Below are 27714 nucleotides of genomic sequence, written 5' to 3'. Positions count from 1 at the left end.
CACTAAGGTGGGGCCCGAGCCGAAGACCCCCGCCAGTGGGGACCCCGGAGCTGGCTCCTGCCGGGATTTCAGGAGAAACCCCAGGACGCCCCGGCCCCGAGCAGCCGGCGCTGCCCTTCCCCCACAAAGGGTGGGGAGCCGGGGCCACTGCCCAGTCCCAGCGCCCCGCCACCCAGGGCAGCGCCGCGGCCCCCCGCCGCTGGCAGAGGCCCAGCACCCGCCACCCCCGCCCCGCCGAGGCCTCAGGGCCCGCACCCGCTGAAGGGGGCAGGAGGGGAAGGCGGATGGCGCGGCGAACCCCCCCGGCCGCCAGCGCCGCCCGCGTGGGTGTGTGCCGGGCCCGCCGCAGCGGGATGTCACCGCCGCCCGCCTCGGGCCCCCCCTCACCTCGCTGTGTCCCGCCGCGGCCCCGGCGCCGCCCAAGGCTCCGTTGCCGGCGGCCGCCGCCGGCGCTGTCAGCAGGCCGCCCACCGCGCTCGGAGAGGCGGCGGCCGCCTGGGTCGCAGCCCGCAGAGGGGCCGCTCCCGCCGCCGCCCCGGCTTTGCCCAGGCCGCCGGCGCCGCCGCCGCCGCTGGGTCCCGGCCCGCCGGTGCTGCTGAGGCCGCCGCCCCGCTTGTTCTTCCGCCGCTTGGCTCCGCGCTTGGCGTCGGCCGGACTCATCGCGCCTGACACCCGGGCAAGGGAGGAGGGAGCGGGGGGGAGGAGGAGAAGGAGGAGGAGGGGAAGGGGCGCAGGGCCGCCGCGAGCGCCCGGGAGCGGAGGGGACGGGCAGGGCCGGGGCACGGGCCACCCCGGGCGCCGAGGAGCGGAGCGCACCGACTGTCACGGCAACGGGGACTCCCTCGGCCCCAGCGCCGCTGACCAGAGTTACCGTCCAATATGGCGGACACAAGGGGAAAGTGATCCCCCTTTACGTCGGGGGGCTCCCCCTTGCGCTGACGGGAACCAGCCCCGCGAGGCACGCCGGGATACGTAGTTCCCGCGCCGCCGCGCAGCCCGCCTCAGGGCAACGTTGGACTACGACTCCCGGCGTGCACTGCGAGACCCGCCTGGGCGCGGCCGGTGAGCTCATCCGTCCGCTCGGTGTTCGCTGGGAGCTGTAGTCCTCCCCGCCGCCGTTAGCCCCGCCGGCCGCCGTTGCCACCCCGGTCAAGGGACCACACCGCCGCCCGGGAGCCGGCGAGCACCACGTGACGCGCGACCCCGCGCCTTAAAGGGGCCGCAGCTCCCGATGTCTCCCGCAGTGGCCGTCGTGCCAAGGGCCGCGTTCCCTCAGAGCTAGCGGATGGGCGCGCCCCCGCGGAAGGGGCCGCAGCCTGCCCGGCGCGCTGCCGGAACACAGCTCTTCGGTGGGCAACCGCTTTAGCGTCGCGTGGTGCTTAGGGCCACCGACTTTGTGGGGGCTCTGTCCCCCTACCGCGGCCCTCAGCACCCCACAAAGCCCACCCTCCCCACATCCTGGGGAGGGCCGGCAGAAGCTGGAGGTGACACCTCTCCCTGCTCCGCCCTGAGGTGCCCCCAGGCCGGTGGGCCTCAGCCACATGCTCTCCTCGCACCTGAGGTGCCAGCCTCCAGCTTAGGCCAAAGCAGGCGCCCTGTAGGCTGCCGTTAGCCATGGCTGCCATGCCACTCCTGCCACCGTCACCTGCCGGCAGGTTGCAGGCCGCTGCCTCGATCGCCATCGAATCCCTGGGCCATTCTCCACAACACTCCATCATGCATAGGGCCCCAGGAAAGATGGAATGCTACAGTGCTGGGCTTTGACGTGACGGGGCAGCGTGATGTAAAAATAATAGCTATGAGCACATTAAACCCAGTGGTAACTTATGGCAGCATAAATCTTACTGCAGCATTAAGATTTTGATGGCATTGTGTGGTAGTGGTGGTGGGGTCAGAGCGTAGTTCAGGGGCACCAGCACGTTTGCCTTTCTTTTTCCAATGACTGTATGTGCTTAAAAGGTCACAGAAAAGACAGCTCGGGAATTCGGGGAGAGAAAGGGAAGGCAGCACTAATTTCACTGTGTCCTGATGAGTGGTTGGCAGCTCCAGTAGAAGCTACCATCCATGCTGAAGCTGTTCCAGGCTTAGTTTGCCTTATTAACACATGGAAGAGCTTTGCATGTACACATGGGCAGCTGTTAAACCAGGAGAACATGTTTGTTCATTATGTGGTCAAGTAAATAGTGAGTTTTTTGGGGCAGGGCCCTAGTCCTCTTAAATGCACTCAGTGCTCAGGAGGACACATAGCACAGCATAAACAGCAAATAGAAACAGCAAATAGTAGTGGCAGAGTAGGGGCTATATAAAAGTCACACAATTGTATGCAGCCTTTTGCCACAAACATAAATTCCAGGCCTTATACTATAAATTGGAAGTTGACTTCATGTGACATCTCTTAATATATGGCATTATTTTCAGAGCTAACATCTTTCACTCGAAATGGTGACATGTCTTATTTCACTCTTATATAGGGCCGTCTTTATCTTCCTTTCAGAATTATATTTTCACTTGGTCCCCGTTCATTTAACACCATGCTTCTGAAAGAAAGATTACAGCTCTGTCAGTCTCTCTATCCCCTATGTATTACAGATAAAAAGCATTATTATGAGAAACTATTATAGTAAAATCACTCAACCGTACAGGAGCTAAAGTAATACTGCTTAGTCTGACATCACAGCATTTAATTCCCATACTCTCATTATAGAGACATAAATGTTTTCCTTTTACACTTCAGAAAATAAAGGCCATCCAGATGATTTTTTTTAAACACAGTTTTCAATATTAAAGAAAATTCACAGTGCGGAACAGTAAGTTTTTGTAAACTGTGCAGGTCAGAGTCTTTTTTTAAACCTGCAAGTAAATACTAGTACTCAGGGAAACGTATGTTTATGGTTTTGAACTGAACTCAGCTACCACACCTTGTTTTTAACTTACAATTAGCTGCTGAGCCGGTAGGTTGTTTTAGAAATGAACTTGCCAATTTGGCGGTAGATTTGAACATTTGTATGAACCGGAGCAAAAGGGAGAGAAAATTAATTTGACTGCTGTGAAGACCTACAACTAAGTTTCTTGCCCTTACCTGAATCAAATTACTTAAAATGTTCCACCTCATCCCTAAGAAAATAAACTCAGTCATTTGAACAAACTAACTTTAATTTACCCCATTGTTAATTTAAAGCATGGCAATGCACTTCAAAATCCTTTGGGGGGAAAAATTATTTATACTCTGGAAACTTTTAAAATTTTCTGGGAATGACAGTTATAAAACATAACTGGTTAAACAGTGCACATCACTGCAGTGCTTTTCCATACTCTTTCTTTGAACCAGCCCAGTTTCAGCAGCGTTGTAGTTTTCTCTGTGAGCCATAAAGTCAATAAAAGGCTGTACGAACAGTTGTGCAGTTACCTTCAAGTTCTGCCTTCAAGATATGGAGGTGGCTGAGAAAGCTCAGTATGGTTTTGCTACCTCGCTGGAATATTTGAGCTGGTCTCCTGTTGACGTACAATGATGTAAGGAGTCCATACACTGAGCTGTTGTTATAACTTTCAAGTAAAAAATAAGAGATCTGCCAGTCATTACTGTTCTTGAAATATGGTCTCTGTGCCAGGTTGGTTAAAATTTATGGTTTCTTTAGTTTCAGGGGGGGTCTTAATCACATACTTAGTTCCCAATTTTGCAACTGCTACTTGGTGGCGTTAGTAATAGAATGAAGTCAAAAGAGCATCTCATACGCAAGGCAGCCCCAGGATGAGTGTAATACTGTCCTTGTGTTCCCCACTGTTCTGTAATTACCCCAATTCACAGAACTATTGTGTTATTTACATTTCCAAAACTTTACTTTGGGGTCTTGGTTTCCTCTCCAGTTTCTCTCCATTTTTCTCATATAGCTACAGTTTCACTGACGTTAACATTACACAACTCAAGCAATTTGTCAATGTAATTGTTCTGCAACTAGCGCTAATTTGGCTTTGCTGTCCAACAAGCTGTCATTTTAATAGCAAGTTCATTTTTCTAAAAGACTTCTCTACAGAAGAGTGAACATGCAGGTGTGTGGGTATAGGGAAGAATGTATTCACACATAAGTGGAAACACAAAAGAAAATACTGAGCCCAGAGACTTCATCTCGTGTGAGTGTTAACAGAGGCTGTGGCATTAGAGGTCCATGTTGTTCACCTGCAGAGGCTGTTCTGTCTTTTCTCCAGGTTGGGTTAAGAGGACCTGCTGTACTGGACCTCGCGACAGCACAGTATGAGGACTGGATAGGGCTCTTCCAGCCTTGCATTTCTGTCATTTGGGTTTAAGAATCATCATAACAGTGAGAGACCCCCTCCATGCATACCAAACTCACATCCCACCACTCTTTGAGAAAGCACCTGGCGGTGACTCAGGTCTCACACAAGAGCTCTGTCTGTTGGTCACATGGCAATAGTCTCATGATTGCAAACTGGCACATAGATCACTAAAGCAGCATCACAACATATATCTACACCAAACACCTTTTAATCAGCTTACCTCCAGCTCTGATACCCAATGCCAATGCCAGAGTAACTGAGCTCCTTCTGTGTACAATGGATATTGACAAGTTCCTGCATGGCCTTCACAGAGTCTAGCCACTGCCTCTTTTTCAAAGAAAAAAAGGGTTCTCAGGATGAGGTTATTGATGTATTGGCTTTGGTTGAGAGAGTTTTTGGTTGCTTGGTGGGACTAAACTGAAGAATGATGGCAGGCAACATTCTTCTAGCAAGGCTTTCTGTAAAGCAAAGGGCTGCAAGTTTTCCTTTGCATGGCTAAATTCAGTCTCACCCAGTCCCCTCTGGAACTTGTCTCACAACCAGATGCCTCAGCTGAGAAAACTTTATATAATGCTGAAAATGTTTAGAGCAAAATAAAAGGAATCTCACATGTTGTATAATAAAATTTGATTTCAGGAGCTTTATGACCCCTTTGGCTTTATGGTTGTTGGCTTTTCCCTAGACGATCTTCACTGGTCCTTAAACAATGTGTTCTTTAAAGCCATAAGCACAGAGGTCTTGTGGAAAGTTGGACTTGCTCCAGAGCATCTGCCATGGAGAACAATATCCCAGGGAAACCTTGACTTGGTACTTGCTGTAGGTGAGAAGATGTGTGATTCCTGGGTTCTTATTCACAGTGAAAAGACATTGAAAGACTCCTGTGTTATGCTGAACTTAGAAACAATAAATGCAGAAGCAGAGAAGCAAGTTTTTCCCCCCCTCTCAAATACCTCAGTAACTAAACTGAATGAAGTTCTGTTTATTACAAAGGGAATGCTAGAACACGTATGTCTACTAAACTGATCTTAGTTCAGCACCTTTTATCCCAAAATTTCTTTGATTCTCAGCTTAACTCATAAACTCTTCCAGCCTGTTCTGAAGAATGTCCTTTGAAAGATAACCTGCATTTTATAAAGCATTGCCTATTTCTGGCCATTGAAATACGGGTTATGTCATGTCATGTTGCTCTCTGCCAGCTGACATCTTACATAATGAAATATGGGGCCTTTTTGCATTAAAAAGCCATACTGCTGTCCCTTGTTGCCTACTGAAACAGTTACAAAGAAACATTTTGCACATCAGTACCAAGACTGCAGATCCCGGTCCCAGCTTTTCCTGACAAAAGCGTGAGATATACCTGCACGTAGGAAACGTTGCGACTGCAGGTTGCTGGCACACAGCTGGAGGATGTCCTACCAGCAATACCAGCAGCAGTTAAAAATGAAGCAGAGAAGCTCGGTCAAGTCTGCCCTCAGATGCTTTCAAACCCTTGAAATAAAGTGTGTGGAGAATGAAATTTAGTCTCTCAGCTAGAGTTTTGGGAGAAAATCCAATTTCCACCTTTCAGCATAGGTGTTAACCTACACATTCAGAGCTTTGCTGATGTGCTGAGGGAGTGAAGAAGATATTTCCATAGTGTGATCTTCTCTATTCACAGAGTCCCTGCGCAGTAGGAAAATGCAGCAGTAGTTTCCTTGCTCACAGTTTCCAGCCCTGTCTGCCCAGCCAGCTCTGTGCCTTGAGGAGCCCAGGCTCTCCGCTCCCTCCAAAGGCCATGATCACCAGGGATGTTCACCTTCTCTGCCTTTTCCTTCCATCATTTTTGCCAATAACCCCTAAAATTAAGCAATGGTGGCCATTTGCTGAGAGATCTCCCAGCATTTTGAGTTGGGTCAGAATTATTCTAGCAGTGTTTCCTCCTATTTCCAACTACTGCTGTATAACAAGGTTTGGGCTCTTTTGACCCTTTCATTTCACTTTTTAGAAGATGCTAAATCCACCCGTCAGTTTTAATCCAGGGTATGACAGCTGAATGGTTAGAACTTGCCTCCTGGCAGCCATTAGCACCTACAAGCACATGTCCAATTTCAGTGTGAGTGGTGCTGATAGAAGCATGTTCTGCTTTTGCACTCATTGATCTTGAGCTTTTTAACGTTATCAAAATGAACAATACAGCTTGTGAATCTTTGCGACTGTTTATCATTCTGCTTCTTTGGCTTTTAAATTTATCACCACAGGGGAAGAAAGAATATCTTATTACTCTTCTGTCATCTGTTTCCTCAACATATCCCAAATAATTTATTTTTCCCTACCACTGAGTTGTGATTGTAGTAGCAGACCTCTTCATAACATGAGGCTGCTCAACAGAGCTCACGGATAAGCCAGGTTTCAACCCTATGTCTGAGAAACCTATGCCAGCGAAAAGGGATAAAGATTTCCCGTTTCTCTAGGTCTTCTGCAATGTGTCAGTCCCTGTTCCTGTCCCCACCGTGAGCAGAGTCTGAGAGAGAAGAGGTACATCCAAAGCCTCTAGGTCCTTTACAGGAATGGATGCAAACCCCCATGAACCTGTTATCTTTGCACACTCGGCTGTGGTTCAGACACCTACCACCAAAGCGTGATGCTTTAGCTGCTTGACACAGTGGAGGAAAAGTCACCAAAACTAAGTTTTGCTGCTTTTGCTTAACAAGGTTAACCTGAATCACCCGATGCCATGCAGAAGACACATCTCATGTTTGGAGTGAGGGTTTTGGCTGTAGAACATACCAGTTTAAGTACTAAAAAGCTAGAAAAGCTCATTTCTTTAAGCTGTTGCTAGCAGTACTGTGCAAAGGAAACCAAACCATATGCTACCACCTTCTCTCAGTGACCTGCTTAAGAATTTTTTTATTCCACCAATTACTTTCAGTCCCATTTGACAGAGGCAGAGATCCCCCAGATACACCATCCCAGAAGTTTTAGGCAGACAGTAACTTTCACTTCTCCAGGGCAGCCCCACAAAGGGAAAAACATTTTCAATCTCTTATCAGTAACGAGAGACAAGAAGCCACTGGCCAGTCAGCCCATGCATAACTTCAAGCCGCTTGCCCAAGGCATCGAGGAAATGAGAGAGCTGGGAGGGAAGGGAAGGAACGTGGAGATGCAGAGTCCAACCCCATGGGAAACTTTATTTCCACTCTCCATCTAGCAGTGTATTCCAGTGAGGACTGAGATTCAGAGGTGGCCGCGCTGAGATGCCCTCATGCCTGCGGCACTGCGGGCTAGCACTTGGTCCGAGATCAAAGATACCAAAACCAGCTGTGAAATTCCAGTCCAGACCAAATTCCTTACCACAATAAGAATCTGTACTTCAACTTAAATATTGAGTTTGCTTGATGAGATTATTGGAACTGACTGGGCTTGCCCCTGCATTGTCGAATCATTTCCATCTTGTCTCCTAAAGGTCTTTTATTCCTCAGAAAACTTGAACAGTTAATACAATAATGTGATCCAAAAAGATGTTGAGTACCAGAAACCTCATAGCAGCAAGTATAAATACACCTGGGTTTCGTCTGCAGGTCCTTTAAGACCTACCTGTTATTCTAACCAATTCACATCATTTGCACAGAGGGGCTTTTTGCTGGATTGATAAGCAGTGCACTGTAAACAACCATTTCATGGTATTTATATGAATACAGGGTGTCATAATCCTGAGCTCCTCTCATCCCTACAGGAGAAAATATTCAAGGAAATTCCCCAAAGGGAAAGTCACATTTGGATAAGGCTGGCGTCACTCCAGAGTGTATGATTGCCAAAGAAAGGGAATTTACTTGACAAAGAATGAGAATATAGCATTATTTACCAGCTAAGAGCTGGTCCTGCAGGGGGTGGAACATCGTTTGCCTTGGTATCAGAGGAGACTGAGGCCACTCCACATCTCAGCCCCAGATTTAATAAACACTGACATGTTTGCACAGTATGTGCTTGCAAGAGGCATTTCTATAAGTGCAAGGAGGCAGTTTGTGCATTAGTAAGGCTGGCAGAGACGTTTGCTGAGCCACTTCAGTATCAGAGTTATCAAGTGCAACAGCAATACCAAAAGCTTCAGCAGAGATGGGCTTGTTAATGTACACTGTTTCTGGGCAGAAACCATTAGCAGGAGGCTACAGTTGCTGGGTTTCAGGGATTTTGCTAGTCTGAGTTTGTCTATTTATTTTGAAGTAGTAAAAATGGCACATGCACCGGCTTGTTCGTGTATATGAGTAAAAGGGAACTTAACGCCTATGGTCACATTTAACATAAACATTTGAGCATACCTTTAACTCCAGAGAGGAATCGGGGTACAGTTATCCACCACGGTTTGTTTTTAAAGCATCTGCCTCCAGAGAGCATATCGTGCCATCAGCAATGTGCTGTTTGTTTGGGAAAGGGGTGGAACAAGGGAAGACTGGACACTGCAAACATTTTACCACATGCAAGCCTACCAGTTGTAGAGAACACCAAGAGAGAGCATGTAAACGCAGCTTCAAATGCACTGTGCATCGCTCCATCAATATCCGCCTTCTTTATCCCCCTGGCAAATACTGGAAAGCCTGGGCACAAAAGCAGCATCTTTCTTTTTTTCTTCTTCTGTGCTAGTCTTCCTCCCACGTCTCCCCATTCCCTCCAGGATGGTGCCCAAATGAATTTGAGCAAGACAGCTCTGCAAATTTAAATAGTCAGAAACTGTTTTTTCAAAGGTAATTTCCCCCCATCCTGGCTCATCAGTACCTGAGTCATGGCTGACTGAGAAATGAGAAGTTTTCTCTTCTCCCTTTTAAAATGTCCACATTATTGTAGGCAATTCGTGTCAAGGGAAACAGGCTGTAGTCGGTTTTGGTTACAATAACTTTATTTATACATACTTCTATCACATTTCAGTTTCTACAGGCCACATAAAAGCTCCATGTCTTCGGCTTAGGAAGCACTTTTAGTCACCTCTTTCAAAATTAAAAATATGACATTGCTGTTGTGCCAGATAAGAGATGGGTGTATTCTCTGAATTCTTTTATTTCTTGGTGACTAAATTAGAAACAGGCTGGACCAAAGAAGACATATTCCATTGCATGACTGCAAATAAACAGTATATAAACCCACTACATAGCGTGCTTCGATAAACAACCTGCTGCTGTGAGAAGTACTGCATGCTAAAGATTTACTTGAAAACCCTACACTTCTCAAAGAAGGGTCACCTCTCTACATTTCAAGCAATTTTATTTGCTTCAAAGTGCAAAAGAAGGAAGTGGAAAATGTCTTTATTTAAAGTATATAGCAGCCGGATGCATCGTAGATAAAAATAATGGTTAATAACTTTAATCCAGAAGGGGCAGCAGATTCAGCCTGAATGAATTCAAAAGCTTTGTCAAAGAGAGCCATTCGTTTTTGGCAGCTTGAAAGCTTAGAAAGCTGGCAGGGGAAGGGCTGCCAGAAATGTGGATTTTGGAGGAAGATTCTCCACTGAGGATACCCTTTAGAAACTGGTCTAACCTGGGTTACCCCTTGGATGTTACTTGGTGCTCATGCTGTAGCTTAGGTTGTGCAGAGTCCGGGTTGAATTTCCTGTGGAATTCTGGGGATTCTGACCATTTGTTTAACGTCCTTGGGCTCTTTCCCTTGTATATAATGGAAATAAAAACCACTGTGCAAATCTTTCTTCTGAGCCTCTCCAGCACGGCATCTTACTGTTCCCAGAACAAATCATGGAAGATTGCAAGGACCATATAAATCTGATCTATAACGTAGGTTGATCTGTAAAAAATGCTGCCGTAGTTGAACTAAACCATCATTTTCTCCTACAAAACACAACAGTAACATCATGTAAAAGTGAGTGGAATTATATAGGCACAGGTCAAATCACTATAAAACAATCTAAGAAGCCTAACGCCGGCAGCACTTGAAAAGCTGTGATCTCTGTTTTGTCATCCTGTGTTAACGATGGCTTGATGTTTGGGCAATTCAGATCTGCAGTAAGGAGTTATAAATCGACCGCCTTGTCACAGTATTTGTGGTAGCTGGTTATAGCACCATCCCTCAAGCATTTATTAAAACAGCTTAAACACTTCTTTATTTTTAAATGGCAGTAATATACTAAATTGCTGTCTCATAGCAATGTAGTAACTGTTCTAGTTCTACCAGTTACATACAGCATTTCCTTAGCGCTTTCCTTGCTAAAGCCTTACCAAAAGACCACAGCTCCTGTTTCCTGACCCAGGGTGAGACGCTGGAGTCTGAAACCCATCATGTTAAGCCAAAGGAGCTGCGGCGCTTTCCACTGTTTAAGACGCTGGTCTGCCTATAACTCAGGGAAATAGATCTGTCTGAGTTCACGCTGAGCATGTTCTTAGCTGTTAAAGTAAAATCTTCCTCCCCTCCCAGGTTTTAAAATGTGACCCTGTTATCCGGAGAATATCACTAACCATTTTTTTAAGTTCTGCATGAAATTGGCAAAAGCTCCCACTGTTGCTCTTAAACTGCAAGAAGTCTCATCTGTTTTGCCTGGTTAACTCGGGTGAGTTTTTACAGTGTTTTCTTCCTGTTATATTTGGAGGTCTAGTACAATGAAGGCTTTGTCTAACCCCGGCTGCAATTATTGGTAAGAACAGAAAGAAGAGGGAGAGTGGAGGAGAGAAGAGAAGGGCACCCCTTAGGGCACACTGCAGTCTGTTGCGGAGGCCAGAAAGGCTGTTGTGCTTTGGTGGAGAAACCTGGACACGTTGGGGTTCAGCTGTGGGCCAAGAGGGTCGTGTTTGGATTTGCTTGCTGTGTCATAAGAAAAAGCCTAATCCAAGAGACGAAAGAGAGAAAGAAGGTGGTGCTATCAAAGCTGCCATGTCCAATGTCAGAAAAAACGAGAGAAGCAGCCGTTTCTACCTGGCCAAGCAGAGAAGTGAAGTAGCAGCCGGAGTGAAGAGCTGCCAGGTCCCCAGCGGTCGCTGGGCCAGGAGCACGACGTAGGCTTGGATGTAGTGAGGAGCAAATGAAGGAAATGGTGTGGCTGTGGAAAATGTCCCCTTAAAATACCCAAGAAACCAATGGCCTCACAGGGCTGCAAGTCCCAAAAGAGCTGGGAGAGCCAGTGAGTATCCCAGCAGCAAGTGTCACCAGAGGGGAGATAGTGACTGGAGGGAAGAAAGGAAAACGTGGATTTTTGGAGATGTTTCTGGGACTTCAGCTGTGGTGAGGGTATCCTGAAGAGAAACCAGCAAGCTGCTTCAGCAGCCAAGAGGGGAAGAGGTGAGGGTGAAGAAGCAGAAACCAGGAGGGGACGGCACAGAAAACGCAACCTATGGGAAACAGAACAGAAGGCAAAGGGAACAAGGAAAGATGTTGAGGTTTTTGAGCCATCCCTTCTTCCACTTCCTTGGGCAGAGCACCTTTGCGGGACTGTGCACTATGGTTAAGTGTAGTGGTAATCTCAAAATGTCCCACTGCAAGCCATGCCCCCTCTGCGCAAAGGGTGAAACCTTTTTCTTTAAAAACAAAAACAAAAACAAAAACAATAACAAAATTGAAGCATTTTCTTAAAAGTTAATGCTTAAGGTACATCCAAATTATTGTAACCTGTTCTTTCTCAGCAAGTCCAGGCTCAGAGTAACCATGGCAACACCAAGCTCCCATTTTCTCCTTTTTTCCCCCCCAGTTGTAACCGCTGTCAGGGAAGTTAGTCCTGGCTTTGCTGCAGCACTGGGGAGGCTGTGCATGGCTGCACATGTCTTCGTGCTCAGGCCTTCAGCTGAAAAACCTAAACATCTGTAAATAAAAAGATTTTGCCCATGAACTCACCTCGTTCATAATAGCAGAGTTCTGCTTTTCCCAATAACAATGCTAATTAATGGTTTCCCCACGCAATCATTTCCCAAAGCCTAAGGCCCTGTTGCTGCCTCCATCATCTTGAGATGCAGGTGAGCTTCTTTTCCCAGACCCTCAGCCAGCACCAGAGACAGATGTTTGTATTTTTCCATTTGCTTCACTCTCTGTGAATCATTTGATCTTCTCAGCCCGAGGCAGCCTGCTAGGATCAAGGTAGTAACTGCTACTGCCTGCTTTATGGTTTGTAGCCGTCCTGCTTGGCTGCTGAGTTGTTCTGTGTGGCCACATCTTTCCTCTTAGGTTCACAGAGATACGAAGGGACCACCAACACATGCACAACCCTGGTACATCAGCAGGTGACAGCTTCTCCTGGCTTTATCTCCGTGAGATAGTGTCCCCAGTCCTGAAGTCCTGTTTGCCTCCATCCATGACGGGAAATTGTGCATCAAGTTTTGCCAGTCCTTACGGATGCCACGTGTGGCTGCTGGCACTGGGAGGCATTGCCTCCCTCCTTTGGCAGCTGGCAGCGTGGCGTGCTGAAGGCTGCATGATGTGAGCTCCTGGGATGGACAGCGAGTCTTTCACCTGAAACGAAGACAGTAAGCTGGGCAAAGCTCCATTTCCACTATACGTGCAGCATCTCCACCTTTGATGCTCCATCAAGACCAAGCATGGAGGAAAATGTCTTTTCAGTGTCAGGAGTGTTCTCAATACGTTTCACCTTTAGCAAAAGCATACTTCCTTCTGGAAACTGAAGTGATCCTCATTCTTACAGCATCCCCTTATCACCTCTAGAAATAAAGCTACGTACAAATATCACAGATAGCTGACAAGCTGAAGACAATTAGAGCGTGCTTTCTGATCCCCAGTCGCACAGTCTCTGCTCACCTGCCGTTTTTCTGGCTTCCCTCTCACCAGCATCCCCAATACTGTGTTTTGCTGTGAAAATATTACAAAGTACAGCTCAGTTCATGAGAAACACAACACAGCCAGGGGCACATGTAGCTGTCACGTCACCACAGGCTGCAACACCCCTCTAGCATGATGACATCTCCCCCAACTCTGCCATCCCTTTTGCATGGGATGGCTCTTGAAAAATCCCCTGGTAATTAGACAAAACAAGCAGGATCCCCTTAGCCTGCAGCAGGACAAATGCTATAAGACTGACCTATACCATAGGTGCCTTCCCAGGCCTTCTCTTTGCCTTATTTATGGCAATGTGTTGGAAAGGATCTCTGGGGTGGCCAAAACAACATGGAGACATTATAGCTGACCCTGTGGCAGCCAGCAGCCCTATTCTGTGTGCACGGAGTGAGGGTGGGTGACAATACGAGGCTGCTTGGATAAGGTGGGATTAAAGGAAGGTAGAAACAACAGCCTGACTTCATTCTACAGCTTCGTAAACGTCTGTGTTACTCACCTGTTTTTTTCTACAGGTTTTGCAACTGCTTTTCTGCTCTGTCTGAAATGAATAAACCTTTTCCATGGGAAGCTGCATGCATGCATTGCCATTTTGTCCATTAACAGCCTTAGATTTGCTGACTCTGAGGCCATTCCTTTCTGCAGTGACATCGGCCTATGGAGGATGTGATTTATTTTAGCATGACGCAATTCCTTGTAATCCAGGTTCTGTTGCTGCAACAGCCACAGGCTCCCTCCGTTGTGCAGAACATTTTGAGACAGTGCAAAGGCTCCTCCTTGCAAAAGCAAGAGACATTGACAGACACACTGGGTGGACCTCCATCACTGATATTAACACCAGTCTTGGAAACAACATCCTGGGCCTGGGAACCAAGAACTGTGCACCTAACCACATTCATCCCACTGACCCCACCGTGCTCAGGGCTGTGGAGTCAAGGCTGACAGCCATAAGCATCAGCCCATGTCAATATGCATCCACCTGGGTAAGTTTACCTACCATACACAACAGAGTGAGAGCACTTTGGAGAAGGGCAATGCCTTTTTTTATTTCCCTGCAAAGCATCCTGCTCTCCTCTGGACACTGCGTAAAGCCGCTCTGCCGTTTCCAAGGTGATGCCTGGAGGTGAAGCCTGTTATATATTCTCTTGCAGGTAGCAGCAGCTGTAGCTGAGAGATGCCCTTGGATGGGCCATTGTTTGAAAGGAGGTAGGAACAGGATGGAAAGAAAAGATCTATTTGTAATCGTTTTTTAAAGACTGGTAAGAAAAAAAGACAAAATAGGGCATTTATTTTATGAGATGGTGTGTGTTTTCTAATGCAGTTCAAGTCCTTGTGTCTGGGAATGAGCATTGTACCTACATTGTAAACAACAAAATAAATCATTTGGTCCTCCTTTAGCTCTGTCCTCTAAGGTGATAGTTACAAATATTATTCATGCCTGATATTAAGTCTTGAGTTGCCTGAGGAAGACTCTTGATTTTAAGGTTTCTTACTTTATAAAACAAAAGGTGTATGTTGCTTTCCGTGAGTTCCTTAGAGGAGAGACTTGCACTCCTCTGCAGGAGAGGCAGCACTTGGCCCCTCACCGCCTCTGAGACCTCCTGAAATCTTGGGGAACGTTTTCCAAACTTCAGAACATCTTTCTGGAATTTCTTCTCCAGAGTTTTGCCACAAACTGCAAAAAAAACCCACATTCACTTTAAGCTTGGTTTACCCTCACTGGAGTCTTTCTACTGAGCTTCTTCAGCTCAAAATTTCGTAACACCCCATGGTTTTGCAAGCAGTGGATGCTTGGTTTAAAAGCTACGTTTCGGTCTAAGAAAACAAGCAGAAAGCTGACCCCAGAAGATGCTTGTCTCCTTTTCGGTTTTCCTTCTGGTAATTCTGTGGGGAAACTGTAAGCATATGCTGTATGTGCTTGGATGTAATGGGCATTTCTTTAAAACATTAAAATCTGTTCTTGCAGGGTAGTCTTTGATGTCCAGCTAGGTCAGACCAACACCCGCCTCTGAGCAATCAATGACAGCTGTTTTAAAGGAAAATTGATAAAAACAGCCCTGGGACTCGAACATGGGCAGTTTGTAGGACATCTTTTCCCAGGGCAGTTTTGCCCAGTCCTGTAGAGTTCAAAGTGAAATTAAAGCCTGGGAGATGGTAAGCAGCAGTACAGCATGGACATCTGAATCGCTGTCGTCAGCCTCTTGAAATGTGCTGGAGGTCAGAACAACGCAAGGTCAGCCCCAGCCTGACCAGGAAACTCCTGGAGTATGGAAAACTGGGAAGGATGAGGATGGACGGAGGTGAAGAGAGCTCTGGTCATCTCCCCTCTTCCCTGCAGTCCTCACTAGGAGCATAACACGGTTGTGGTTGTGCAACCAAGCACTCACTGAGCTGGAGGTCTCAGCCACAGCCTCCGATGCAACAGAGACTTGTGGAGTCCAGACTGGTGTCATGGTTGTTTGGGAATAAGTAAGCCATACAACACAGGAGCATTCTGTTTTGATGTTAAAATGCAATAGACAACAAATGTATTCATACTTCTGTGAGCTGGGTAGTTTATTCCCCTCCTTTTCAGGCACAAACCCACGGGAGCTCTGCTGTTCCCTAGGCAGGATTTGCTTTGCAGCGAGAAGACCGGGGGGCTCTCCTGCTTTGCCAGCAAGATGCAGAGCATGACCTATATTGCAGGGGAAAGACCCCAAAATGTATTATTTATATATCATTTTTATATAAATTATTTATTTAGCAGCTCACGATTACCTGTACGCTGGCACTGCTCAGCCTGGCACAGAGCAGAGATGGTGTGACAGGGCTTGGCTGCCCCTTTCCAGCTCAGGGCTGGCCCCATCCTGGCTCTCCCCGCAGCAGGATGGCAACCACACAAGAGCTGCTGGTGGCTGTGGCATGGTGCCTGAGCATCAGTTTGGGGTGCTGTGAAACCTCTGCCTCCACATCCAGCAGCACAGCCCTGCATTACGTCATGCATTTGTTACTTGTACCCAGAGAAATTGGGGTGTGGTGTGGTAAGGAGTCAGGGGAAGTTTATTTTCCATGGAAAATGATGAAAGACACATGCAAAATCTAAACCACACTGACCCCCATGCTGTGCAAATCCTAGGCTTACAGCAGCTCTGCTTTCTGACTACGTAAGAACACGCGTATTTATTTGCAGTGCTGAGTTCCAGGCAGCACTGTGGTACATCCAGAGGGCACAACATGCGTCTGAATTAGGGTACAAGCATCAGTTCAGCAGCATTTTGTGCATATAGTCACTGACAGATTATAGAGTTCTTATGCATTCATCCTAACTGGCACAGGGAGCATCAGGGAGCACCAAAGCTGTTTCGAAATAAATCTCTCTTGATGCTTACTTCTGTTCATGAAAGATACAGCCTTTTAATCTGCCTCCAACGTACTGAACTTCTGCAACACACTCGTTGTTATTGATTTATAATTCTTCGAAGTGCATTCAGGGCTTGGAACGAGGTGCAAGGCAGATGAGTGCAAAGGGACAGAGGCTGCTGCAAGCCAGGACTGCAGTCCCCTGTCTGCGAACAGCCACTCTCCCCAGCTTGGGCAGCCTCACGTAGTGCTGCAGGCTGTGCTTGCGCAGCAACCATGGGGGTGAGACGATGCCCTGCCCTGTCTCTGGGGGCTGTTGCTGTTGCCCGCCCCCCTTGGCAGCCGGCTGAGCACCCGGGTATCACTGGGAAGCACGAGTGAGGCCGCACCTGGAATCCTGGGTTCAGTTTTGGGCTGCAAGAGGGACATTGAGGTGCCGGAGCATTTCCAGAGATGGGCAACGGGACTGGGGCAGGGGCTGGGGAACCAGGCTGATGGGAAGCAGCTGGGGGAACTGGGAGTGTTCAGCCTGGAGAAAAGAAGGCTGAGGGGGGACCTTATTGCTCCATGCAAGTGCCTGACAGGAGGCTGTAGGCAGGTGGGGTTGGTCTCTTCTCCCAGGTAACAAGTGACAGGACAAGAGGAAATCATTGCCAGCTGGTCCAGGGGAGGTTTAGATTGGATATTAGGAAAAATTTCTTCACCAGAAGGGTTGTCAGGCATTGGAACAGGCTGTCCAGGGAAGTGTTGTAGTCACCATCCCTGAAGGTATTTAAAAGATGTGTAAATGTGGCACTTAGGGACACGGTTTCATGGTGGCCTTGGCAGTGCTGGGTTAACGGTTGGACTCAGTAATCTTAATGTTCTGTTCCAACCTAAAAGATTCCATGATTCTATGATTTTGGCACTTCGCTTGGAGAGCCAGGAGGTTTGCTCGCCGCTAGCACAAATCACTAGCTAAACCTGGAGGCTGTTTTTGAGGCTTCTAGGTGCAAGCGGGTCTGAACCCAGACTCCAGTTCTTCTCACCTGTCAGCCCTCTGGGCCATTGGATTCCCTTACCTGGTCCAGCTGTGTCTGCAGTTGACGCCCCAGCTGACCTGCGGAGTGAGCCACCACTGGCACCCAGCTCTCCTGGGAGCCCAGAGCTGCAGGTCACTGGTGGAGCAGCGTTAAGTGCCGCACTGCCAGTTGTGCTGTGCGGATCACAAAACGCCAGTCCCAGCAATTAAAACTGTTGCAGAGTGTCCTTTCGGGAGCATGGAGGTAGAGGGAGAATGGTGGGGGACCAAAGCAATAACCTCTCTCTAGCTACGTGTTTCTCCTGTAGACTGACATCATCAACACCCACGCGTCCAGATTTTGGCCACCCTACATGCATGTCCACAGGCGTGAGGCACACACCGGGCCTATTGCTTTAAATGCGCCCCAATTATTAATTGTATTATGCAGAGCATGTTCTTAGGTCACAGCTTTCCGCTTTTACATCAGTTAGTTCAGGAAGTCCTCGCAGCATGAAACCGGCTGCTAATGAAATTGCGGTGGGTAGCACCACCGAGGCACGCTTGGCACCAGTGCCTCTGGAGAGGGGATGTTAGACACAAAAAACATGTCAGCCTTGGTGGAAAGAAGGCTGAGCAAGTGGTTTGGAGTGGCCAAACTGTTTAACAAGTTGTATGTATATGCATGAGAAATGGTGATTGCATCATGCCGGGACTGAAAATGAGAGTGATTCAAGGCACCAGGGCAACACTTGAGCAAGGGTCAATACTCCCTTGCTGTGCAAGCAGGAGCGGGTGCTGCAAGGCTGCCGCTGGCCTTAGCAGGTGCCAAGAGACCTGCTCGTGTGCCTGACCCACAGCTCCAGCGCTACAGAGGAACTGAAGGGGCTGGTGGAGCTTTGGTGCACAGCGCCTGCTCAGGAGATGGGGATTGGCAAAAATCAGCCCACCAGGCACGGGCAGGGCTGAGCATGCTCGGGCACTCTGGCCTGGCTTATGCCTGCTTGTTAAATAGGTGCCCTGTTCTCAAGGTGAGCTGGATAAATAAGTTCTCAGCAGTTTCCTTAAAAAAAAGGAGAAGAAAGAAAAAAGAAAGATAACCAAGATACTTCACAAGTTCACACGAGTTACACTTAATTGTTTCAGTGATGCAAAAACTCCCACCCACGCTGATATGGTTCATGTTGATATTTCAAAATTTCATTTTTACATAGACCTTTAGAAAAGAATTCAGGTTGTTAAAACAGATTCTCTCATTCACTGAAAAAATGTAAGAAACTCTTTCAGATTAATGGGAAATGATTTCTTTTCCAATTTTTTTGAAGCTGCAGCAGAAGAGCATGTTTAGGCAGTTCATGTTCACCAGGGCAGTGTGAAGTACAGCGTGGTGACCCTGGAGAGTTAAAGGTCACTGCAGATGCATTACAGTGCCCAAGTCCGAAGAGAACATAAAGGACTCAGATGAAGAGATTTTAAATCCATGCAGAAAAAGAGATTTTGTCAATCAGAGAGCCTGGCTGCCTGCAGGAGAATATTTTGCAGCATATGCCAGGTCTCATGTAAGGCAAATACATGGCTCAGTGTTTCTGGCTTTCAGGAGCTATGTTACTTTTCAGTTAATCTTACCTAGACCTGAACGGATATGTCAGTCTGTTTCACAGATGTAAACCCAATTGGATTTCAATATAATAGTAACAAAAGGGCCACGTTCAAAGTTGCCTACGAGGATGTGTAACACTGGGAAGCAGCTGGATCTAATCGCAGGCTCCCCAAGCTCCTGCTGATCCAGGTACCCATCACCTGTGAGGAGCGGAGCTCATGGAAATAACGGGGAGCTTTCCCCTGAAACCCGTGGTCCACTGCTCTCCGCCGCACCTGGTAGAGCAGCTCAGCAGGGGGGAAATGGGGAACCCAGACAGAGAACGGGGCCAAACCCCTCACTCACAGCCAAGGGATGTTGTCACAGGAGCTGATCTCGAAGGCTTTCCCATGCCAAAGTGGGGACTTCTCCCTCTCCACTTCATCAGCCTGTGCCCTTCAGGGAGAGCGACAACCAATCTTTTTAATGATCTGGACTCCCAACAGCTCCCAGACCCCCAGGACTCATAGAAAAGCCCCCGTCAGAAGCAGGCCCATCACTTGCTCAGCCAAGTCAGGGCAGGGAAGGAACCCGGCGCCTCCTATGTGGCCGGTGCCAGCCTCCAGCCAGGCACAGGGACAGGCTGTGGTGCTGCCACCGGGCAGCCGGCCAGGAAAACACCGGCACACTTCATGCCAGAATACAGACATTTCATCCTTGATCTTTAAGGGTCTGGAAACACCAGGATAACTTTGGAGGGGCCAGTTTGCAAACCCTAAGAAGGGCAGGCAAGAGGTGGAAGCGCGCACCCGTGCAGCCGAGGGGCTGGGAGCAGACGCAAGGTAGCAGCACCTGGCTGCGGCCGCGGCTCAGGCTGACAGAGCGCAATTACCTGAACTGGCATTTCTCCAGGATCCCAGGATTAATGATCAGGTTCTCAAAAGAAGTGTCAGGAAACCTATTACCTCCCCATAAATACTCAACAACATTTTAGAGAGTTGATTTATTTTCCTCTCCTCCTCTCTTCTCCTGCAATTTGCATTATCAGTTGCTAAATATATTACGGCACACTTTACCCCAATTCACCACTTCAAAGACTTCCCCATAGCAATTGCATAAGTAATTCACTACTAGATCTTATAACTCCAGCACATATTGTCAACCACAGGAATTGTATTTCAGTCCAAATCACCATCCTTTTGAAAGTTAATATCCATTATTTTCCTCTAGTAGAGCTTCATCTGCTCTACAGCAGCAGAAAGAAAATATTTCAGAGTAACTGGAACCATTAGAGAGAGATCTGTGTAACGGAGACATCCCAATGCTGCCCCTTAATCTCCACACTGGAGCTGAGGTCATTCGGAAAACAGGAGTTTTCACTTCGCTCATCTCTCATCTCTACTCTGAGGCACCGTTTCTTTTTCTTCACAGACCCCAGAGTAAACAGAGCCAATCATCGTTTAGGCACATCTGGCATCTTACCTGCAGGAACTAAATACGATGTGACTTTGCAACACCGGGATCCTCAAATCCTCGCCGGCACACAGCCAAGCGATGTGCTGGCATGCCCCACAGCACCAGCGACCGACTTCTCTCAAAAGCAAATCCACTGGATCCTGGCACCTACGCACAACAGCCAGCTCCGAGGAATCCCTGTTGTCTTGCTGACTTAAGAACAGTCATGAAGCTGCCTGCCTTTATTTTGATGCTTTTGCAACAGCAGTTGGATATATACAAACCGAACGTGCTAGCCCTCAGCAGGGTTCTGGGTAAAAACAGCTTTCAAGGTGGTCTTGTGTTCAGAACAGAACCCGGTCTTTGCCCCTCCAAGTAGCAGTGGCAATATTTTGTGGTGCTGGCAGACTCTTGTCCTTCCTCCAGCCAGAGGAAAACGGCTTGTCTGGCCTTTGCTCCTGGACTGGTCCACGCCAACAGCGCATCTGGCAAAGCCACAAGTAGCTCCCCTGTGGCCAAGACCCGCCGTGCCCCAGCAAGGGAGCAGCCCCAGGGGGGACAGTCCCCGCCTTGAATGGGCTCAGCTATCTGACAGAGAAATTAATATAACAACAAACCAAGTATGAATTAAAATCAGCATGAACTGAAGTAAGTCTCAGCTAGGAGGGGATGAATTCCTCTCTGGCCCCAGCACAGGCGCTCGCAAAACCCCGTGTGCTATGGTGTGGGGAAGCCAGCAAGAGCTGCATGTTGTGGTGTCAACGTCCTCCATGGGGCTATCACAGTTACAAATAAAAATGATTTCTGAGAAAACACTTGGTTCTTGAAGAAAAATATTTTTCTTTTGAATTATGATGCCTCTGAGTAGCTCTTCATTTGTATGCCACCCAGAAAACTCCAAGAGGGGGCTTATTTACCTTTTTTACAAATATTTTCAGATTTTTTTTCTCCAATAAGAGGCAGGAGGATCTTCTCCTCCTGGTTCAGCAAGGTTTGCAGCCAGGAGGGGCAGCATGAAGAGCACGAGGGACCACCACTACGCTGTGAGGTCGCCAGCCCCAAGTGTCTCGCCAGGGCTTGCACCAGGCTGCACTTCTCCCTTTCCAACATCAGATACTTCCAGGGGCTGAAGCTCCTGACAGGGTCCCAGCAGACTCTGCTGCTCCATTTAGTGCTAAATTCAAATTGCCTTTCTGTGAGTTGTGTCATGTTGCTGTCCATCCGTCCACCCATGCGTTAGCCAGGCATTTCTCCTCTTATCCCGTGTGTAAAAGGGAAGGCAAGATGCTGGTGTGAAGCCCGATTCACGGCTTAGTGCTGAAGAAAATAAAGAACCACAACTACACATTTTAACGTTTGCCGTTAAACTTGAACAATCCCTTCCCTCTTGTACTGGGCCTGTTACCACAATAAACTTCAATATATTAAATACTCTCTAACAGTTCCCTGGTTAGGCTGAATAAAAAGCCAGCTTTCTTCCGTGTGTCCCACCAAGATCTCTAATCATCTCCATTGTTCTTCTTTTGGCTTCCTTAACATTACCAGTATGCAGCTTACACAGGAATTGCCAGCTTCATCATCTGCTTTAATAGCAAGTGTTTAATAATCACAGGTATAATTATTCACAGCACCGACAAAATTGGCTATTCACCACTAATTTCTCCAAATTACTGAAGGCATAAAGCAAAAATAGACTAGTTAGAGAGACATTAATTTCTAATCAAGTTTCATTGCTGTTGATTAATGAACAAAATCTTCAACCCAGCATTCCAACAATATTTTACTACAACATAAAAAGAAAGCCAACAGGATGCTGGTTGCACCAACAAGGGCATCACTGGCACAGATACAGAAGTCATTATCCCACTGTACTCAGTGCTTGTCAGGCCACACCTGGAATAGCGTGCTTGTGTTTGGTGCCTGCTGCACAAGAAAGATGTGGACAGGCCAGCGAGGGCCCAGAGAAGGGCCACAAAGATGCTGGGAGGACTGGGAAGCCTGCCGTGTGAGGAAAGGCTGAGAGCTGTGTTTGTTCAGCCTTGAGAAAAGAAGGCTTAGGGGACACCTTATCACCCTGTTCCAGTATTTAAAGCGTGGCTGGAAAGAAGGTGGAGACGCCCTTTTTACAAGCAGTCACATGGAAAAGATGAGGGGTAATGGGTACCATTTACTCCTGGAGAGATTCCAATTGGACACGAGGAAAATTTGGGGACAATCAGCTGTTGGAATAATCTCCCCAGGGAAGTGGTAGATTGCCCAGCATTGATTGCCAGCTGCCAAGATTCAGCTGGACAGGGTGCTGGGCCATCTTGTCTAGACCATACTTTTGTCAGGAAAGGTTGGACCAGATGATCCTTGAGGTCCCTTCCAAACTAGTACTCTACGATCCTATGACAAGAAAAAAAAAGCTAATGGTGGCTTATCTGCGCATACGCTTTGGATTTTAGTTAAAAACACTAATCCCACACTTCTGTCAGGGTGTGCCCACACCAAAACAATGTGGCACCAGCCAACAGCATATTTCCCCATCTTGGTTTTATCCTATTCATAAGTTCTGATTATTCCCACACCCAGAAAACAGGGAGACATGGCACAAAACCCTAAAGAAAGAGCTGGCATGACACCAAGTCCTTCTTGTGCTGTCACTTCCTCCTGTCCATGAGGTCAGTGCATCCCAGGGCATGTTCCTCAGGTGTTCCCACCTTTTCCAGAAGAAAGCCAGCAGCAGGGCACAGCTCCCCAAGCCACGTGGGGCAGGTCGGTGCTGGGTGGTCTCTCCCACGGGGTCCAGGGTGATGCAGCTGTGGCATGGGAGGCAGAAGCAATGTAACTCGGCTTGGGGAGGTGAGCTCCAGCCCAGGGAACCCTGCCTGTCCAGGAACAAGCCAAAGCCACGCTGCCAAACACCAGGCTCACCCTAGTGAAGCCTCAAACTCTTCCTAAGTGTTGGGTCTAAGCTAAAACAGACACACAGAGCCGCCTTGGTGAACTGCACTGCGCCCTGGCCTGGCTAACCACGGCTCTGGGCATCAGTACGGCGTGGAACAGGGGATGCAGGGGACGAGCCCAGGCCTGCAGGTATCTCCCAGCCTACACACACGCTGCCTTACCCCAGGGATCCCCCAGACATTAAGGGTGCAGGCTGTGGGTGGTTGCTAATTCAGGAGCGGAAGCTCAGAGCAATGACTGAGGAGGTTAGAGGTGACAGTCTCACTCCTGTCCAGAATAGCCAAGTTCAGCTGTAAAATCAGCGTACAGGATAGTACCGATAATAAATGCATAAACATTTGTTTTCAAAAGAATGTCAAATTAAGATTTTTATAGGCATCCTAACAGATAGGAAACAATAGTAAAAGCAGTAAAATCCTACACGATACCTAGGTAGCGATGCTGAAGTATAACAAGAGCACGCACAGCTTTACTTCCCATCTCTGGAATACTAAACCCACCCTACTTCCCTTCCACGCCCAAGGAGCTGCCCGGCACCCAGTGCAGTCCTTTCATTCACCTCTTCAGACGAGCAGGTATCGCCCCGTGCCGGCCCCGTGAAGCCCCAGTGCCACCAGGGGAGCGGTGGGCTCGCAGACCAGGCGGGCAGGGTGCCAGCTGTTCCCCTCAGCGTCCCCAAACACATGGCAAGCAACCGGCCGCTTTCAGGGGAGGGGGCTCCCACACGAAGGCTCCGCCTGACTTCTCGCCTGGGAACAAGGCAGCATTTTTGAGTTGCCAGCCTCCAGCACCGCTCCCTGCTGCTCCCCTCGGACAACAGCCCGAGGGGGCAATTCGCGGCTCCTGCAGGTGGCTGTAGAACTTTACGGAACCAATTTTGCTGGTCAAATAAAAATAACCATAAAAATTGGGTTTAGGGTCCAAGCACCTCCAGCGGGAAGTCCCTTTTCTTTCTGAGCGAAGGTGACAGTCACATAGCCAAGCAGCACTGCTCTCTGCCTTCAAATACAAGAGGTAGGAGAAGGTGAGAATAAAAGGAACCCTGGATGGCAAACCTAATAAACTCTCTCTACTGACAGAGAGCTCTCAGCGTAACAAAAGCACTTCAAACATGTTTTAGCCGGAAGTGTCAGGAAATCAGTCTTTTGCAAGCATTTCTTCTAATTAGCTTTTTGCAATTCATGAGGCCCCGTGTGGAGCAGACAGCTCGCTTCCCAGCGGAGTCCTGGCTGCTCCCACAGCCCCACGCTCAATTTGCTCAGCTAAGGGGTACTAATGCTCCAATATGCAGCAGGCATTTTCTTAGATGTTGTAAGACTTAAACAAATTATAACCGTCCTATAATTTGGCAGGTTAGAAAAGAAGCTTTTAAAGAACCTTGTAAAATGAGTGACTTAAACCTTCACCCCAGGCTATTTTTAAAATCCATTTGTCTGCACTCCAGCGAGGAGGAAGGCACAAATATATGCACGATCCACATCTATAATTTTGATTGCTGAATTAGCTAGAAATAAACTACAATCTTTGCGGCTATTAATAAATGATTTGGGGAAACGGTGCTGGAACATTGGTCACTGAAATAGCCACAGCTTCATAACCTTCCTCCACAGAGCAAGAATTGGAATGAGATTTATGGAGGAATTTATGACAAAGGAAAGCAGCAGTAGTACGCCACCTCCTTTGCAGCAAGGTTTTAACGTCTAATTTACACGCTCCCTTCCACTGCAACGTGTGCACTTTTAATCATGCTAGTTATAAAGTGCCCACTTGTCATGATGCAGCAAATCAAGATATGCAAGAAGAGCTACACAGGAGTTTGCACTAAAAAAATAATGCTGCTCCATCTTCCCCATCTCACAGAGCCACAAGGCACCTATGCTCCATCACTCTGCCATTAGGAGTCATGCGAACTCATGGAGCACAGTAAGAACCTTGCTGCAGTTGAGAAATTTGCAACAGGACGAATATGTAACCTGGCACATTCAGATGCTCTGCAGGAGTGGAGGGCACTGAGCCAGGGGCTGCTTCTGCTCTGCTGCCACATGTGCCATTGGGACGGGGAAGGGCAGAGGCTATCGCAGGGTATTTTGAAGGGATAAATGCTTGCTGAAGGAAAGGAGTGATAAACTACTGCTAGGGGAAGCAGAGGTCCTTCCCCTTCCCCGGGAAGCATGGAGAATCCCTCACTAGATGTGAATGCATTTTGTGCACTCCCTGGGAAACAAGTTTCCACATAAATAATTGAAATGTGTTTAAGATGGATGTCTGCAATTGCTTGCGCAGACAGACCTCCAAGACCGTTAATCCCTCAACCTCTATTACCTCTATATTAAATCAATATCATAACCTCTGATTTTTCTGTGTAAGGTTTTTAATGCACATTAAAATTAACATCTTGTTCATGCCATTTGAGAAAGGAAACAGGTTTAGAAATAAGCAGCTCCCCGTTCACATTTTCATTCATAATGTATCAGCTTTTAGCTGCCTTGCCTACAACCTTAAGGTAGCATCTAATATGGAAAATAAAAATACACCAAGTCTGAATCTACAATATGCGGACAGCAGAGTTACGAATGGGAAGTAAGGCTTTCAAGTTTACATTGCAGGTGTAATCAAGGGCTTTATTAAATGAAAGATGTTGCAACTATTCAGTATCTTTCTGAAATGGTCTTAGAGACCTCCATCTCATTCCTAACAAGACCAGGACACACCACATCACCTCTGTATTCATCCTTCCCCATGGCACGGGTGGTACCCCTCTTGGAAGTGACATCTCAGGGTAAAGAACTCGTGGTCTGCATCTGGACACAGCTCTGGGGATTCTCCGTGGTACAGACGGCAACCTTCTCCTCTGGGAAGCCCCAGACCAGATATTCCTGTTCCTCTTACCTTCCCAGAACCCTCAAAGAGAAATTGTAGGAGGACTTAGGACAGGGGTCCTCAAACTCTTTAACCAGGGAGCCGGCGTGCGGATGCAGTGGCAGGCAGTCATCTGCGGCTGCTTGGTTTCCCCCCCAACCCCCGGCGGGGGGTTCTGTAAATACCGGGGGCCGGATTGAGGACTCTGGGGGGCTGTATCCAGCCTGCGGGCCGTAGTTTGAGGACCCCTGACTTAGGATATCAGAAAGAATATCAAACAGCTCCGAAGCATCTGTTAGTATGCCCTAAGTCAGCTGTAAAAACTAGTATGAATTTGGTCTTCAGACGAAAGAGAGCACCACGCAAAGAAGCAAGTTGGGTTCACATCATCAGGCAAAACACATAAAAAGACATAAAATATTCAGAGGTTAAAACATCCTCACAAGCCCAAAGGCTCAGTCTCTTGACCCAGAAAATAGAACAGATTTAGACAGAACATATGAAATAGCACTCGGTGCCACAAAGTGCAGATCAGACACAATGCAAGGACGTATGTTTCTACAGTTCACCAAAGCTTCACAGCCCGCACTGCATCACCTGTAAGCATCGCCCCAGAGCTGCGTCACCACCCTGTGACCTAACCCAGGCAAATCAAGGTTTAAGCTCTGCAAGCAGAACGCAGCAGCTCCTTGTAGCAGCTGTGGTGCTGCTAAGCTGCTCCACCTGACATGCACCAAGGCTTACCCTTGGCGATTCCGCTTCACCACCTGGCTGCTCACACACAACTCTGCTGTGGTGACATCTCTGCACTTTGCCCTGTAGTTCCATTTTCTGACTCACGATGCTCCACCACCAGTCCCCAGTGCACAGCACTGCTCTCCACTCCAGTCCAGGCCCCAGCACATTCCTCCCCACTCATCTCACCCTCTGCTCCAGCCACTGCGGCACTGCGAGCATCCCCCAGATGTTCCAACTAACACCTGGACCGTGCTTCTTACCTGTCCTCCTAGTCCAGGACTGCTCTTCCCTGGACATGAACTTCAGCTTCACAAACTTTAGTGTCTGGCACATATTTCATATTTACCCCTTCTCCTCTCAAAAAATGGATCTAGACTCAGATCTCAAGTGAGAAAACCTTTCTGCAATTGCTGCATGCTTCAATCCCACCAAACCATCAAATGTGACTGCACATCAAAAGGTAGTTCTGATGGATCTGGTATTTTAGCAGAAGCAGAACAAGGGCTTAACTAAAGCAGCAAAGACTTCCCCATCACACAGCCTACGTGTCTTAAAACACCTGATTGCTGGTGAACAGCAGGTTATTTTATTGCATGACCTTGGCTGTCAATTTAATATAGATTTACGACAAAACAATCCATCACTGCGGAACTTAACTCTACTTGGGCAAAGATGGCAGAGCACAAAGCAATAGTCGTGAGCTTCTTCTCGCATAAAAACTGTAAAGTGTCACAAAACGGCAAATTGCTCA

General features: G+C 47.8%; 1 protein-coding gene and 1 long non-coding RNA gene across 10 annotated transcripts in view; one reads left to right on the top strand and one right to left on the bottom strand.

Moving 5' to 3' along the window:
* FAM193A (family with sequence similarity 193 member A) overlaps positions 1-26294 on the bottom strand; it is a 153382-nt gene extending 127088 nt beyond the window's left edge. For all 9 annotated transcript variants that reach the window (XR_013931805.1, XR_013931806.1, XM_080410212.1 and 6 more), the window contains exon 1: positions 388-26294. Coding sequence is in view for 7 of the 9 variants with exons in the window: in XM_080410212.1 (XP_080266338.1) it covers positions 388-660 (273 nt within the window). In the remaining 2 variants the exon portion in view is untranslated. The remainder of the gene's footprint in view (positions 1-387) is intronic.
* Positions 1-27714, top strand: part of LOC308073156 — a 117179-nt gene extending 89465 nt beyond the window's left edge. Inside the window, exon 2 of the long non-coding RNA XR_013931934.1 lies at positions 26289-27714. This is a non-coding gene — a long non-coding RNA (uncharacterized lncRNA). The remainder of the gene's footprint in view (positions 1-26288) is intronic.

This window comes from Falco punctatus (assembly GCF_963210335.1).
Source record: "Falco punctatus genome assembly, chromosome: 1".
Classification (NCBI taxonomy): Eukaryota; Metazoa; Chordata; class Aves; order Falconiformes; family Falconidae; genus Falco; species Falco punctatus.
Note: the sequence above shows the minus strand (reverse complement) of the source record. Positions and strands in the feature narration are given on the sequence as shown.